Source organism: Conger conger, chromosome 3 (genome assembly GCF_963514075.1).
Source record: "Conger conger chromosome 3, fConCon1.1, whole genome shotgun sequence".
NCBI lineage: Eukaryota > Metazoa > Chordata > Actinopteri > Anguilliformes > Congridae > Conger > Conger conger.
In genome coordinates, this window is record NC_083762.1 from 5,903,420 (window position 1) to 5,917,932 (window position 14,513).

At 44.6% G+C, this 14,513-nt stretch overlaps 1 protein-coding gene across 1 annotated transcript; it reads right to left on the bottom strand.

Annotated features, from left to right (window-relative positions):
* Positions 1-570: 570 nt before the first annotated feature.
* LOC133125087 (uncharacterized) lies at positions 571-7,486 on the bottom strand. Its single transcript, XM_061236804.1, has 5 exons — positions 7,432-7,486; positions 3,776-3,919; positions 1,488-1,817; positions 856-1,110; positions 571-581 (listed from the first exon to the last, which is right to left on the bottom strand). Exons 1-5 carry the CDS (start codon positions 7,484-7,486, stop codon positions 571-573), a joined length of 795 nt encoding a protein of 264 aa, XP_061092788.1.
* Between the last annotated feature and the right edge of the window lie 7,027 nt (positions 7,487-14,513).

Genomic DNA, 14,513 nt, shown 5'->3' on the forward strand with positions numbered 1-14,513 from the left:
CGTACATTATCAACTTAGAACATTAACACCTTAGGAAAGTCCCTTACCAGAAGTGGAAGATGAACGCCTCCTTAAACGGCAAATTCAATAAGCACAAAATATGCATCCACAAGGTATCAACATACTTACTGTATGAATACATACATGCACACAAACACATACACATGCACACACACACAATGATATATGCATAGGGTAGATAGTATAGAATGTTTGTAATCATCCTTAAATTGAACAAGAACGCATGACAGAGACAGAGCTACCACATTGCACTTTCATATAGCGCCAAACATTTGGGTTCATTAGCCATATCAATGCTATGTCAGGATTTGGGCCAGAGGAACCATGCGCAGTCTCATGGATAACCAGAAAATAGCAGGTTTAATGTAGCAGGTGGATAAGGGGCAGACAGAGCATAATTCAGACACACAAAGTTAAACGATTAGGTGGTCAGTCCAAACAGGGCAGAGGTACAAAGATAGCAATCCAAAGACAGACTCCAAAGAGCCAGATAGGGGTCAAAACAGAAATCCAGAAATCAAAACAGACAGAACAGAGTATAAAAGGACATCAAACAGAGGCTAGAACAGAGAAGAACCTAACACAGGGGAAAACTGAACTGACAAACTAGCGACACTGAACTAAAAACAACCGGCTTAAATATATTAAGAAAGAAGAGATAATGAGATAAGGAGAAACAGCTGGGAGAAGACAGGGCGGAAATGCATATAAGGAGTTATTACTATTGTTTTTGTTTTTATTATCTGTTTTGATTGAATTCTCTCAGAGTTAAATGGCATATTAACCTCCAATATACGGCTTCTCCATAATTTGTGAAGATTTTGTGCATCCTACCTGGACAGGTGAGGAGTTTCTGGGTGGTGCTTTCCTTGCTGACGTGGTTACTGACTATACAGGTGATAGATCCAGGTATGTCCCTCTTCAGTATGACAGTTTGGGTTTCATTGCTGAGGAAGGCCACCCCCCCATCCAGGGGTCGGTCATTCAGGGTCCAGCTGTACTGGGGGGCCTCCCCTGTGCTGGAGCACCAGGCCCGCATCTCTCCATGGGGCTGACAGAGCTGGGACAGTTCAGGGGGAGACACTGGGGCTACAAGGGGATGGAAAACAGCCCAAATTAGAAATGTGCTAATGTAGTCCGCAAATAAAATAAACTGACATTGAAGTCATTTGAACATTAGAGCCGTAGAATTGTGTCTGCATCCAACTGCAGATTCGGCCTGAGGCTGAACTGTTTTGCAAATGGATTTCCCAGAGAATCAGTGTCTACAGTGTTACTGAGACAGTAGATAAGTGCATTAGTTTCAGGTACTTGCATGTTTAATAATAGTGCCGTGTTAGCCAGCAGTTCAGCCTTGAGAACAGCCTTGGGTCCCATGTGGTTGCAGGTTCCTATTTTTTTATATTAGTTTTAAAGATAAATTAATCTGCAATATTACAATTTTGATCGACAAAATAATGATTTACCTTGAATGGTCAGAGTTATTTTTCTTGTTCCAGTGCTTCTACCATTGGAAAACTCTTCAATTGAATATACCCCAGAATGATTTTTTGTTAAATTATCCAGCCTTAAGGTTCCATTCTTCAGCAACAGACCATTTCGACCGGAATGAAAATTAGTTTTTTTATTTCTCTGCCTGTAGGTGAAAATGTCTTCACACTTGAAAAAGACTTGCAACTCAAAACCCGAATGATCAACACTGGTGTTTCTCAGGTGTACATAAGCTGATTGTCCCAGAGCTCCGTAATATTGGGCTGATATTTCACCCTCTGGGCTTCTGCAGGAGGTCGCGGTGCCTAAAAGAGGAAATAAATGTATGTTCACAGTCATGACAGTGAAGTAAATACAGTAGACTGATTAGAAATGGGGCGGCCCGTAGCGTAATGGTTAATGGTAATGTCAAACGCATGGTGATATTCACAAAGCACAGCTCAGACCAATGGTTCAAGAGAATGTACATTACTGTGCAAAAGTTTTAGACAGGTGTGAAAAAATACAGTAAGAATGCGTTCAAAAATAGAAATGTTTAAATTTTATTTTTATCAATTAACAAAATGCAAAGTGAGTGAACAGAATAAAAATATAAATCAAATCAATATTTGATTTATATTTCAATAACAGCATCAACTCTTCTAAGTACATTTGCACAAAGTCAGGGATTTTGTAGGCATATAGTCAGGTGTGTGATGAACCAATTATACCAAACAGGAGCTCATGATCATCAATTTAATATGTAGGTTGAAACACAATCATTAACTGACACAGAAACAGTTGTATAGGAGGTTTAAAACTGGGTGAGGAATAGCCAAACTCTGCTTCCAAGGTGAGGTTGCTGACAGTTTACTGTCAGAAGTCATACACCATGGCAAGACTGAGCACAGCAACAAGACACAAGGTAGTTATACTGCATCAGCAAGGTCTCTCCCTGGCAGAAATTTCAAGACAGACAGGGGTTTCCAGATGTGCTGTCCAAGCCCTGTTGGAGAAGCACAAAGAACCGGGCAACGTTGAGGAACGTAGACGCAATGGTCAACCAAGGAAACTTAGTCCAGCTGATGAAAGACACATCATGCTTACTTCCCAATCGGAAGATGTCCAGCAGTGCCATCAGCTCAGAATTGGCAGAATCCAGTGGGACCCAGGTACACCCATCTACTGTGCGGAGAAGTCTGGTCAGAAGTGGTCTTCGTGGGAGAATTGTGGCCAAAAAGCCATACGTCCGACGTGGAATCAAGGCCAAGCAACTCAACTATGCTGAAATACACAGGAACTGAGGTGCAGAAAAATGGCAGCAGGTTCTCTGGACTGATGAGTCAACATTTTAAATATTTGGCAATAGCAGAAGGCAGTTTGTTCTCCGAAGGGCTGAAAAGCGGTACAAGAATGAGTGTCTGCAGGCTACAGTGAAGCATGGTGGAGGTTCCTTGCATTGTATTTCTGCAAATGGAGTTGGGATTTGGTCAGAATGAATGGTCTCCTCAATGCTGAGAAGTACAGGCAGATATTTATCCATCATGCAGTACCATCAGGGAGACATATGATTGGCCCCAAATGTATTCTGCAGCAGGACAATGACCCCAAACATACAGCCAATATCATTGAGAACTATCTTCAGCGTGAAGAAGAACAAGGAGTCCTGGAAGTGATGGTATGGCCCCCACAGAGCCCTGATCTCAACATCATCGAGTCTGTCTGGGATTACATGAAGAGACAGAAGCATTTGAGGCTGCCTACATCCACAGAAGAACTGTGGCTAGTTCTCCAAGATGTTTGGAACAACCTACCTGCCGAGTTCCCTCAAAAACTGTGTGCAAGTATACCCAGAAAAATTGATGCTGTTTTGAAGGCAAAGGGTGGTCACACCAAATATTGATTTGATTTGGATTTTTCTTCTGTTCATTCACTTCTTCTGTTCATGCATTTTGTTAATTGATAAAAAATAAACTATTAATATTTCTATTTTTGAAAGCATTCTTTTTTTACAGAATTTTTTCACACCTGCCTAAACTTTTTGCACACTACTGAATTTGTTTGTGTTTTTCAATAGTGGAATATTTGAAGTGAATGGCCTTCATTAGGGGTTCTTAAACTCAGTCCCCCCCTTCAAATCCTTTCCCCACCCTGTACCTTTGGCGACAAGTACATTATCAACTTACAACATTAACATCTTAGGAAAGTCCCTTACCAGAAGTGAAAGATGTTGTTATTTGTGAATTCTCGGAAGTCTTATCTGGAGTATAGGGATAAGTCTTACAAATGGCAGACACGTATTCTCCCCCTCGATCCATAAATAATATTTCTGTATTGTACAGCAGAGATGCGGCGTTTAAGGAGGCATCCATCCTCACATCGATCTCAGTCCCATGAGCCATGGTGCACTTCACAGGGGCTCCAAGTCCTGCGGGGTACAGTGCAACATACAAAGACTGAGAATACAGGAGTATCTGTGGAACCACCATTAAAAGGACATTTCACTTGAGTTTTATGGAGCTAACCTCATTGTGTTTGCGTGGAGTGAATACCAGGAACATCAGCTTTCCCTGCACCACTGTGTTTCCCTTTTGTCCGGTTCTCAATACACTTCCATTAATTTACGCGACCTCACCCAAATTAATAGTCGTAAAGCACACACTAGCTACGTATGATACAGTGGAGGCTGGTGACTTCCAGAATTGAGGAGGCCATTTTTTTCCGCTTGCTCACTTCACTCGCGATGGAATGTTCCCTGTTCTCTTATCTGTCTTTGTGCTGGCCAAAGGCATACTATTTGGAGTGTAAGCTACAGTCAGAAAGTTCTGGCTGATGAAATTCATTGTGCAGAGCTTAGCCTTGTGCCTTCCTGAAGAAATGACATTGCTGTAAGTCTATGAGCCTGCCTGATAATTAAGCTGAGAAATGACATTTGGATGTAATATAAATGCCAAGTGAACCTGTGTAAAAGGCAGGAATTTGAATTATGTAGTTAAAAACAATTTTGTTTAGCTTACATTTTTCATTCTTCTACAGCTTCAACATGTAATCACCAATTTAATCAAGTTTAGCATATAAAAAAGAAAAGATAACACTTTCTTTGTCATATGTAGTTTTATTCAATATATTTAATATAAAATATGTAAAAATATGGTTCCAGTTGGCTTTATCTAAAGTTAACATTATCCAGTAGAGGGCAGCACTCTATTCGTATTTAGAGTGAATTTCCTCACAGAGCAACAATTCAGTAATTTGATATGGAAGATTATTAAATTGACTTGTAATGAAACGAAATGGACTACATTAAAAATAAAACTGTTCAATAAATCCCAAATGGTGTCTAACATGACCTATTGAATGTCATTCTCACTCCCTAGTATCTGGAATCTGCATATCTCCAGCCCAAGATCTCAAATTGCGCCAGAATCTCGCCGACTTCCGAGCTCGTTTTAAGCAAAAGTATTTGGCCAAATGAGCTAATAAACTTCAGGGATGATAGCCAGGGGTGTTCTCTAAATTTCCTGAAAAGCACAAGTTGATCGTAGCCACTATGGCGAGTGTTTGTTTGACTGAAGTGACTGGCGAATTCTCAAAATGGCTTCTGTGTTGAATAGGAAAGGAAAGGATAGTTGATTCCAAATGAACCAGTAGCATGTGATTGGACGAACAAAATGTCAATCTTTCAGCCCTGGACACAATGCATGGTGAGGCCAGGCCTCCGTTGCCCACCCATTTTCAGTGATCTGGCCAATCACATATTGGCATGAAAAAAAATGCATTACATTGACTTCTATGAGAAGCTAATTTCCTAGGGGAGGCCTGGCCTCCCTTAATACAAACTGATAGGGAAATCTGGCCTGTTGCTTTACAATTGCAATATTGGGTTTTAGCCATGGGAAAATTTAGATTTATGAACAAAACTAAAATAATATGAATATAAAAAATAAAAAATATGTTTTTTGTTAAAATAAATAAATAAAATAAATATATTTATTGTTTTTTTAAAATCTCTCTCTTCTCTCAAATTATTGGGGAGGCCAGGCCTCCTCCACCTCTATGGAGGAGCCTCCACTGGTATGATAGCAGATTGATAAAAGAGGCATCTGCGTTTTTTGTTGTTGTATTTTTGCCTTTTTATTAAAGAATCCAGAAAAGGTTTTGTTATCTTAACTGAGTGATGTATTCCTGCATATTAGCATGGGCATGTTCATAAAACAATGAAATTACGACTTGCTGTATTTCTTTGCCAAAATCTGAAAATAGTTATTCTACTTATAGCTAAAACAGCGAATCTGACAATTTTACATTACTACTCTTTTGATAGCTCTATTATCCTCTTTCGTAAGTTTGTACTGAAACTATTCATTTCGGTGAGGTCTGAAAAATGAATGGGAGTGAATTGGAGCCAGTCAAATGGGAAAAGCCAGTCATCCCCAGTAAGTTGGGTTAGCTTCTGTGACTAGTACTTACTCACTCCCAGCAAATACAATGGGGTGAGGTCCACAAAATGATATTTCCTTTTTCATATGGTAAACTTTTGGGCCCTCATAGATCACAAGCATTACGTCTACAAGTTCCCACAGAGAACGTAAAACTTGATAATTAAAGCAGGTCCTTACTGCACAATTAGGGCTCTGTTAAAAATCCTTATTGCCTAAAGATTACTTGATGAATATTTATACATCAAGTAATTCTTAAAATATAGTTACATTTCAATATTACAAATGCCAAAAGTTAATATGCACATCCATTAGTTAGAGCAACAAAACCAGTAGTGACCCCTGAATATTTTATCAATCAAAGGTGAAGCTAAAGATGCATTCAGTCCAAATTTTTCATTTTTCCGTTTTTGTTCATGCACCTAAAGTTCAGGTGGTATATCATACAAAATTTGTCAATGGACAATTCCAAAGTTAAACGTATTTACGCAAATTCAAAATCACATAACCACTGCATAAACCTTCTCTATCACCACAGAGCAAAAAGAGTGAGTATGCTAGAGCATAATATGCGTGTGAAAGAAAAATAGTCTCTGATAGACTTACAGCATATAAACATCATTCTGATAGTCGTACACATTCTTTATGACATTTTTTATTTTTTTATTGCGTTCTAATGGCCGAGAACTCTGGTCTAAGGAACCTCGTCTAAGGAGTCTGTGTTGAATTGTATGAACTCATTTTCATGGATTATATTGCCTAAATAGCCTACATATAGAAGAACCAATATTTAATGTTTTAGTGTTTAAGTAAGCAGGAGTCAAATTCAATAAGCACAAAATATGCATACACAAGGTATCAACACACTTACTGTATGAATACATACATGCACGCAAACTCATATTCACACACACACACACACACACACACACAACGATATATGCATAGGTTAGATAGTAAAGAATTTTTGTAATTATCCCTAAATTGAGCAAGAACGCATGACAGAAACAGAGCTACCACGTTGCACTTTCATATCGCGCTGAACATTTGGGTTCATTAGCCACATCAATGCTACGTCAGGATTTGGGCCAGAGGAACCATGCGCAGTCTCATGGATAACCAGAAAATAGCAGGTTTAATGTAGCAGGTGGATAAGGGGCAGACAGAGCGTAATCCAGACACGCAAAGTTAAACGATTAGGTGGTTAGTCCAAACAGGGCAGAGGTACAAAGATAGCAATCCAAAGACAGACTCCAAAGAGCCAGATAGGGGTCAAAACAGAAATCCAGAAATCAAAACAGACAGAACAGAGTGTGGCGCCCCGTGGGGAGAGAGAGGCAGAGAGAGCAAGAGTAGTTCATCAAACTGGTATTTAATGAGTTTCTGGTGTGCCTTCAGGGCACTTTTACAACGTCCCAAAAATAAAACTTTCTTTCTCAGCAAAAACGGGAAAAAAAAAATTAGGTCTCCCGGTCCGTCGGTGGTTCTGGGTGGTCCGTACCGGCCGCGCCTTTCCCCAGGGCCTCCGAAGACCCGCGGTTCCACCGTGGTGTCATCACTTGCTTCCAAATGGCTGTTTCCCACTCACTGGGCTTCGCCTCCGTCTCCCTCCGTACTCAGCCCCGCTCTGTGGTTGCGCCTCGTCTTTTGTAAGGCTCCTCTCTCTCTCGGAGTCGGTACGGCTGCGCCTGTCCAATGAGAAGGGTTAATCGTTTCTTCCTCACATTCCCCACGCGTCTTTCCCCGTGTCGCTGGCCATGGTTCTGACTCTCCTCGCCGGCTCTCTCTCCGGTACGGCTCTGTTAGATACGACCTGGGGAAATACACGTGGTTAATAATTTTTCCTAGCACTTGGCGCCGGCGCACGGGCCGTTCCACTCCAGTGGTGTACCGATTCCCGATCGGGCCACCACATTTCCTCCCCCTCAGCTCCACGCCCTCGGCGGGAGCGTCACCAAAGAGGCCCTCGTTCATCCGGGACAGGGCATCCGCGTTCCCTTGGAGTCTCCCGGCTCGGTGTTCCACCGTGAATTTAAAACTTTGTAGTTCTAAAAACCATCGGGTCTCCCGGGCGTTAGTGTCCTTACACCGATACATCCATTGCAATGGGGCATGGTCGGTTATAAGGATAAATTCCCTTCCTACCAGATAGTATTTGAGCTTTCCGACTGCCCACCTTATGGCCAGGCACTCCTTCTCCACCGTGCTATAATTCCTTTCATGCTTCAGCAATTTCCTGCTGATATAGGTGATCGGGTGCTCCGTGGCGTCCTGGATTTGGGATAGGACAGCACCAAGTCTGGTTTCGGAGGCGTCGGTCTGCAAAACAAACTTTTGTGAGAAGTTAGGGGTGGTCAGTACTGGTTCATTCCCCAGGGCGGCTCTCAGGTCTAGGAAGGCGCGGTCGGCGGCTTCAGTCCATATTACCGTGTGCCGGTGGTCCTTCTTGGTCAGCTTGTGCAAGGGGGCCGCTCTGGTGGCAAAGTCAGGTATAAACTGCCTATAGTACCCCACTAGGCCCAGGAATGTGCGCACTTGCCTTTTGGTGGTGGGTCGTGGCCAGTTTGTGATCCCATCCACCTTTTGGCTCTGGGGTCGGACGCACCCTCGTCCCACAGTGTGGCCCAGGTAGTCGGCCTCCTCCAGGCCCAGGCGACACTTAGCCAGGTTAGCTGTCAGGCCGGCTTCCCGGAGCGCCCCGAGCACCGCCTCCAGCCTCCTGAGGTGGCTTTCCCAATCAGCGCTGTGAATGACGATATCGTCGAGGTAGGCAGCAGCATACTCCCTGTGGGGCCTCAGCAGGTTGTCCATGAGCCTCTGGAAGGTGGCGGGGGCTCCATGCACTCCGAAGGGTAAGACGCGGTACTGGAACAGGCCATCCGGGGTGGCGAAAGCCGTCTTCTCCCTCGCCTGTGGGGTCAGCGGTACCTGCCAGTACCCCCGGGTGAGGTCCAGGGTGCTGAGGTAGCGAGCGGGTCCCAGCCGCTCGATCAGCTCGTCCACCCGGGGCATGGGGTAGGCGTCGTACCGGGAGATTTCGTTCAACCTCCGGAAGTCGTTGCAGAACCTCCAACTGCCGTCCGGTTTTGGGACCAACACTATCGGGCTGGACCAGGCGCTTTGGGATTCTTCTATGACCCCCAGGTCCAGCATCCTCGCCACCTCCTCCCGGATGGTCTTCTCGCCTCCGGGATCCGGTAGGGCCGCAGTCGAACCCTCCTTCCTGGCTCCGTGACGATGTCGTGGTGGACCTTTGTAGTCCGGCCCGGGAGGTGGGAGAGCACATCCCGGTGTTGACTCACCAGCTCGCGGAGGTCTTGTCGTTGCCGGTCGGTCAGCAGGTCTCCAGTGGCCACTTCTGGGGTTCCGGTGGCGCCGCCTTTGGTTAAGCAGAGACGAGCAGGGTCGTGCACGGGTTCGTGCCACCTCTTTAGCAGGTTAATATGGTACTTTTGGAGCTGGTGTCTCCGGCCCACCTGTCTTACCATGTAGTTCACTGGCCCCACCTTGGCTACTACTTCGTAGGGCCCATGCCATTTGGCCAGAAATTTGCACTCATTGGTGGGGATCAGCACCATGACCTTATCCCCCGGTTGAAATTTCCTCACCTGGGCTGTTCGGTTGTACAGTCGAGCCTGCTCCTTCTGGGCCTGTTGCATGTGCTCCCGGACCATGGGCCAGATTCTTGCCATCCGCTGGTCCATAGCCTCCACATGTTCCAGGAGGGTGCGTTGTCGGGACGGCTGCTGCTCCCAGGCCTCCTTTGCGAGGTCCAGTAGCCCTCGGGGACGTCTCCCATACAGCAACTCGAAGGGCGCGTACCCCGTGGATGCCTGTGGGACCTCACGTATCGAAAATAATAGGTACGGTAATAAATGATCTCAGTCCTTACCGTCCGTTGTGATCATTTTCCTCAGCATTGACTTGAGGGTTTTGTTAAACCGTTCTACCAGCCCGTCGGTCTGGGGGTGGTAGAACGGGCCACATATTTCTTGACGTCCGGGGCCAGGGCTCGGACGCAGCGGTCCAACACCACCCGGTCGAGCAGGGGCGGCCCTTCGCCCTCGACTAGCCAACTTTTGGTTAGCCTCCCCAGGCTCATCACCTGTCCTCGCGCCGGGAGGGTGGGGTCATAGGCCCATTGGTGGAACCGCTGTGCCCTGGCGGGGAGGCTGTAGCCATACTGGGCTAAGATGGTGGCTTTTAGGGTGGGGTAGTCGTGGGCTTCGGCCGGAGGCAGTCCCCGGTAAGCCTTCTGGGCCTCCCCGCTGAGGAATGGGGCCAGGAGGGAGCCCCAGGCGCCTTGAGGCCACTTCTCCAGGTAAGCCGCCCGTTCGAAGGTCTCGAGGTAGGCCTCAATTTCATCATCCGGGGTCTGCTTCAGCAGTACGTCTTTGGGTGTCCGGTGGCTTGTCGCCGGGCTGGACTTTTGGCACAGTTCCGCCACGGCTTTCTGCAGGGCGCCTTGTGATCGTAGTAGAGCGTTGATGGCGTCCTCCATTTTTTTATTTTTTTATTTATTTTTTTTAATTGCTCTCTCTCTCTATAGCTGGGGTCTCTATGCCCGCATTCTCCACCATATGTGGCGCCCCGTGGGGAGAGAGAGGCAGAGAGAGCAAGAGTAGTTCATCAAACTGGTATTTAATGAGTTTCTGGTGTGCCTTCAGGGCACTTTTACAACGTCCCAAAAATAAAACTTTCGGCCAAAAAATTAGGTCTCCCGGTTGTTCTGGGTGGTCCGTACCGGCCGCGCCTTTCCCCAGGGCCTCCGAAGACCCACGGTTCCACCGTGGTGTCATCACTTGCTTCCAAATGGCTGTTTCCCACTCACTGGGCTTCGCCTCCGTCTCCCTCCGTACTCAGCCCCGCTCTGTGGTTGCGCCTCGTCTTTTGTAAGGCTCCTCTCTCTCTCGGAGTCGGTACGGCTGCGCCTGTCCAATGAGAAGGGTTAATCGTTTCTTCCTCACATTCCCCACGCGTCTTTCCCCATGTCGCTGGCCATGGTTCTGACTCTCCTCGCCGGCTCTCTCTCCGGTGCGGCTCTGTTAGATACGACCTGGGGAAATACACGTGGTTAATAATTTTTCCTAGCACTTGGCGCCGGCGCATGGGCCGTTCCACTCCAGTGGTGTACCGATTCCCGATCGGTCCACCACAAGAGTATAAAAGGACATCAAACAGAGGGTAGAACAGAGAAGAACCTAACACAGGGGAAAACTGAACTGACAAACTAGCAACACTGAACTGAAAACAACAGGCTTAAATATATTAAGAAAGAAGAGATAATGAGATAAGGAGAAACAGCTGGGACAAGACAGGGCGGAAATGCATATAAGGAGTTATTACTATTGTTTTTGTTTTTATTATCTGTTTTGATTGAATTCTCTCAGAGTTAAATGGCATATTCACCTCCAATATACGGCTTCTCCATAATTTGTGAAAATTTTGTGCATCCTACCTGGACAGGTGAGGAGTTTCTGGGTGGTGCTTTCCTTGCTGACGTGGTTACTGACTGTACAGGTGATAGATCCAGGTATGTCCCTCTTCAGTATGACAGTTTGGATCTCATTGCTGAGGAAGGCCACATCCCCATCCAGGGGTCGGTCATTCACAGTCCAGCTGTACTGGGGGGCCTCCCCTGTGCTGGAGCACCAGGCCCGAATCTCTCCATGGGGCTGACAGAGCTGGGACAGTTCAGGGGGAGACACTGGGGCTACAAGGGGATGGAAAACAGCCCAAATTAGAAATGCGCTAATGCAGTCCGCAAAGAAAATAAACTGACATTAAAGTCATTTGAACATTAGAGCGGTAGAATTGTGCCTGCATCCAACTTGGGATTCGGCCTGAGGCTGAACTGTATTGCAAATGGATTTCCCAGAGAATCAGCATCTACAGTGTTACTGCTACAGTAGATAAGTGCATTCGTTTCAGGTACTTGCACGTTTAATAGTGCCGTGTTAGCCAGCAGTTCATTTTGGACAAGAGAAAAGCCTTGGGTCCCATGTGGTTGCAGGTTTTGCCGTTTTTTTATATTAGTTTTAAAGATAAATTAATCTGCAATATTACAATTTTGATAGACAAAATAATGATTTACCTTGAATGGTCAGAGTTATGTGTCTTTTTCCCATGCCTCTACCATCTAAAAACTCTTCAATTGAATATACTCCAGCATGATTTTTTGTTAAATTATCCAGCCTTAAGTTTCCATTCTTCAGGAACTGACCATTTCTACCGGAACGAAAACGAGTTGTTTTATTTCTCTGCTTGTAGGTGAAAATTTGTTCACACTTGAAAAAGACGTGCAACTCTAAATCCGAATGTTCAACACTGGTGTTTGTCAGGTGTACATAAGCTGATTGTCCCAGAGCTCCGTAATATTGGGCTGATATTTCACCCTCTGGGCTTTTGCAGGAGGTCGCGGTGCCTAAAAGAGGAAATAAATGTATGTGCACAGTCATGACAGTGAAGTAAATACAGTAGACTGATTAGAAATGGGGCGGCCCGTAGCGTAATGGTTAATGGTAATGTCAAATGCATGGTGATATTCACAAAGCGCAGCTCAGACCAATGGTTCAAGAGAATGTACATTACTGTGCAAAAGTTTTAGGCAGGTGTGAAAAAATGCAGTAAAGTATGAATGCTTTCAAAAACAGAAATGTTAATTGTTTATTTTTTATCAATTAACAAAATGCAAAGTGAGTGAACAGAAGAACAATCTAAATCAAATCAATATGTCACGGTGCCTAAAAGAGGAAAGAAATGTACGGCCATGACAGAGGAGTAAATACAGAAGACTGATGAGAAATATATATTTTAATCATGATATCAAATGTTTAGAAATTGATAAAATGCAAAAAATAATGTGTCGCAGCTTGGAGTAGTTTTTAAACATAAATCAATGGGTTTGAATGTACCAAGTATTTTCAACATTAAATAAATAATTTTCAATGATTCCATTATTTTTCAAGTTTTATTCATAAATGAATGTGAATTCTTTCTCAACACATCTCATATTCTTCAGACATAGATGCCTTTATCATGACCACATGTTCACCATGAGCCTTCAAGCTAAAATGTACAGATTCTGTTATATATAACCTTCTGTTATAGGGTACGTCCACACATTCTGTACAGCAAAAGAAAGGCTGGTCCAGTATCCAGCAATTTAGACACAGACAATGCAGCCGTGTGTAAAACAGGCTGAAACATGCGTACTGAGACAGTGAAGCTTACCGTGTGTAAATCAGGCTGAAACATGCGTTCTGAGACAGTGAAGCTTACCGTGTGACACCGTGGTCAAAAGCAGCAAGAGTTTGAGAAGGGGACCAAGCATCCTCTTCATCCCACAGGACAGGAGTCACCGAAACAAGAACCCAGTCCAGGACAGACACACACACACCTGAGTTACACACACTGCCTCTTCACAAGAACCAAGTCCAGGACAGACACACACACAAGGGTTACACACACTGCCTCTTCACAAGAACCCAGTCCAGGACAGACAGACACTCTGTCTGAGGGTGGTGTGTATTAGCCAGAGGCACATGACAGTGTCAACAGTTAAAGAGGAAGTATACTTTTTAATAGCAATGTTGTTATGTGCCTCAATCTGTTCAGAAAGAAAACTGTTAATGATATTGAAACTTTCCTGGAATAAGTCACATTTTTCTGAAGTAAGATTGACCAAAATGGTGTCATAGAACATTGATAATATTTTTTTTGTCAGAGCAATGTCGTTATGTGCTCTTATTTATACAGCAAGAGATAACCTTTCATTCTATTTTTCCACTATACAGCTTGAACCTTCTTTCTATGTCCTTATAATTCTGCAAAGGTTTCCTGGAATAAGCCACTGACAGAATGGTGTGATGAAACAGGTCAAATATTTTCTTCCGTGTCAAACTGCAAGTGGCACGGACACAATGTTGACAGATAGACTTGAACAATTTTTATTTTTATACATAGACACTGTCTATATAGCTGTATATGTCCACACACACACACACACACACACACACACACACAGACACAGACACATTTCTCACATTATTATGTTTCACTGATTGGGAACCTGTTTGTGTAATGTTGAAGGATGGGGCTCAATGTGTGCTCGTCCAGTATGCTTTATGATAAAGCAAAACACTGGATGGGAGGCCTCCTGGGAAAGCCATGTTGCTGCTGGATATGGGAACACTGTGCTGTAGGAGACGCCGTCTTTTAGGCGAGACGTTTAAACCAAGGTCCTGACTCACTTCAACACCTCAGCCGGTTCCCCTTTGTCACCCTGCGAACGCCCTTCACACCCAGGAAACTAAACGCAGCCTCAACGTGTCACCTCATCAGCCAGTTTGTTTTTATTAAAAACCACTTCCCTATTCTCTCCATCCGTGTCTGAGGTTGGAAACAACGTTTCTGCACATTTCAAGTGACAAATTGTCTGCTAATCTATCGTTCTGCTCCATACCAAACATAGGAACTTTCATTCTATGAACGTTGCTTATTCCAAGAATCTTCCCTTGCCCTCCACCCCACCTTTGCCTACAAAACCACAAGTGAATCTGAAGTTGTCAGAATGGACATTTT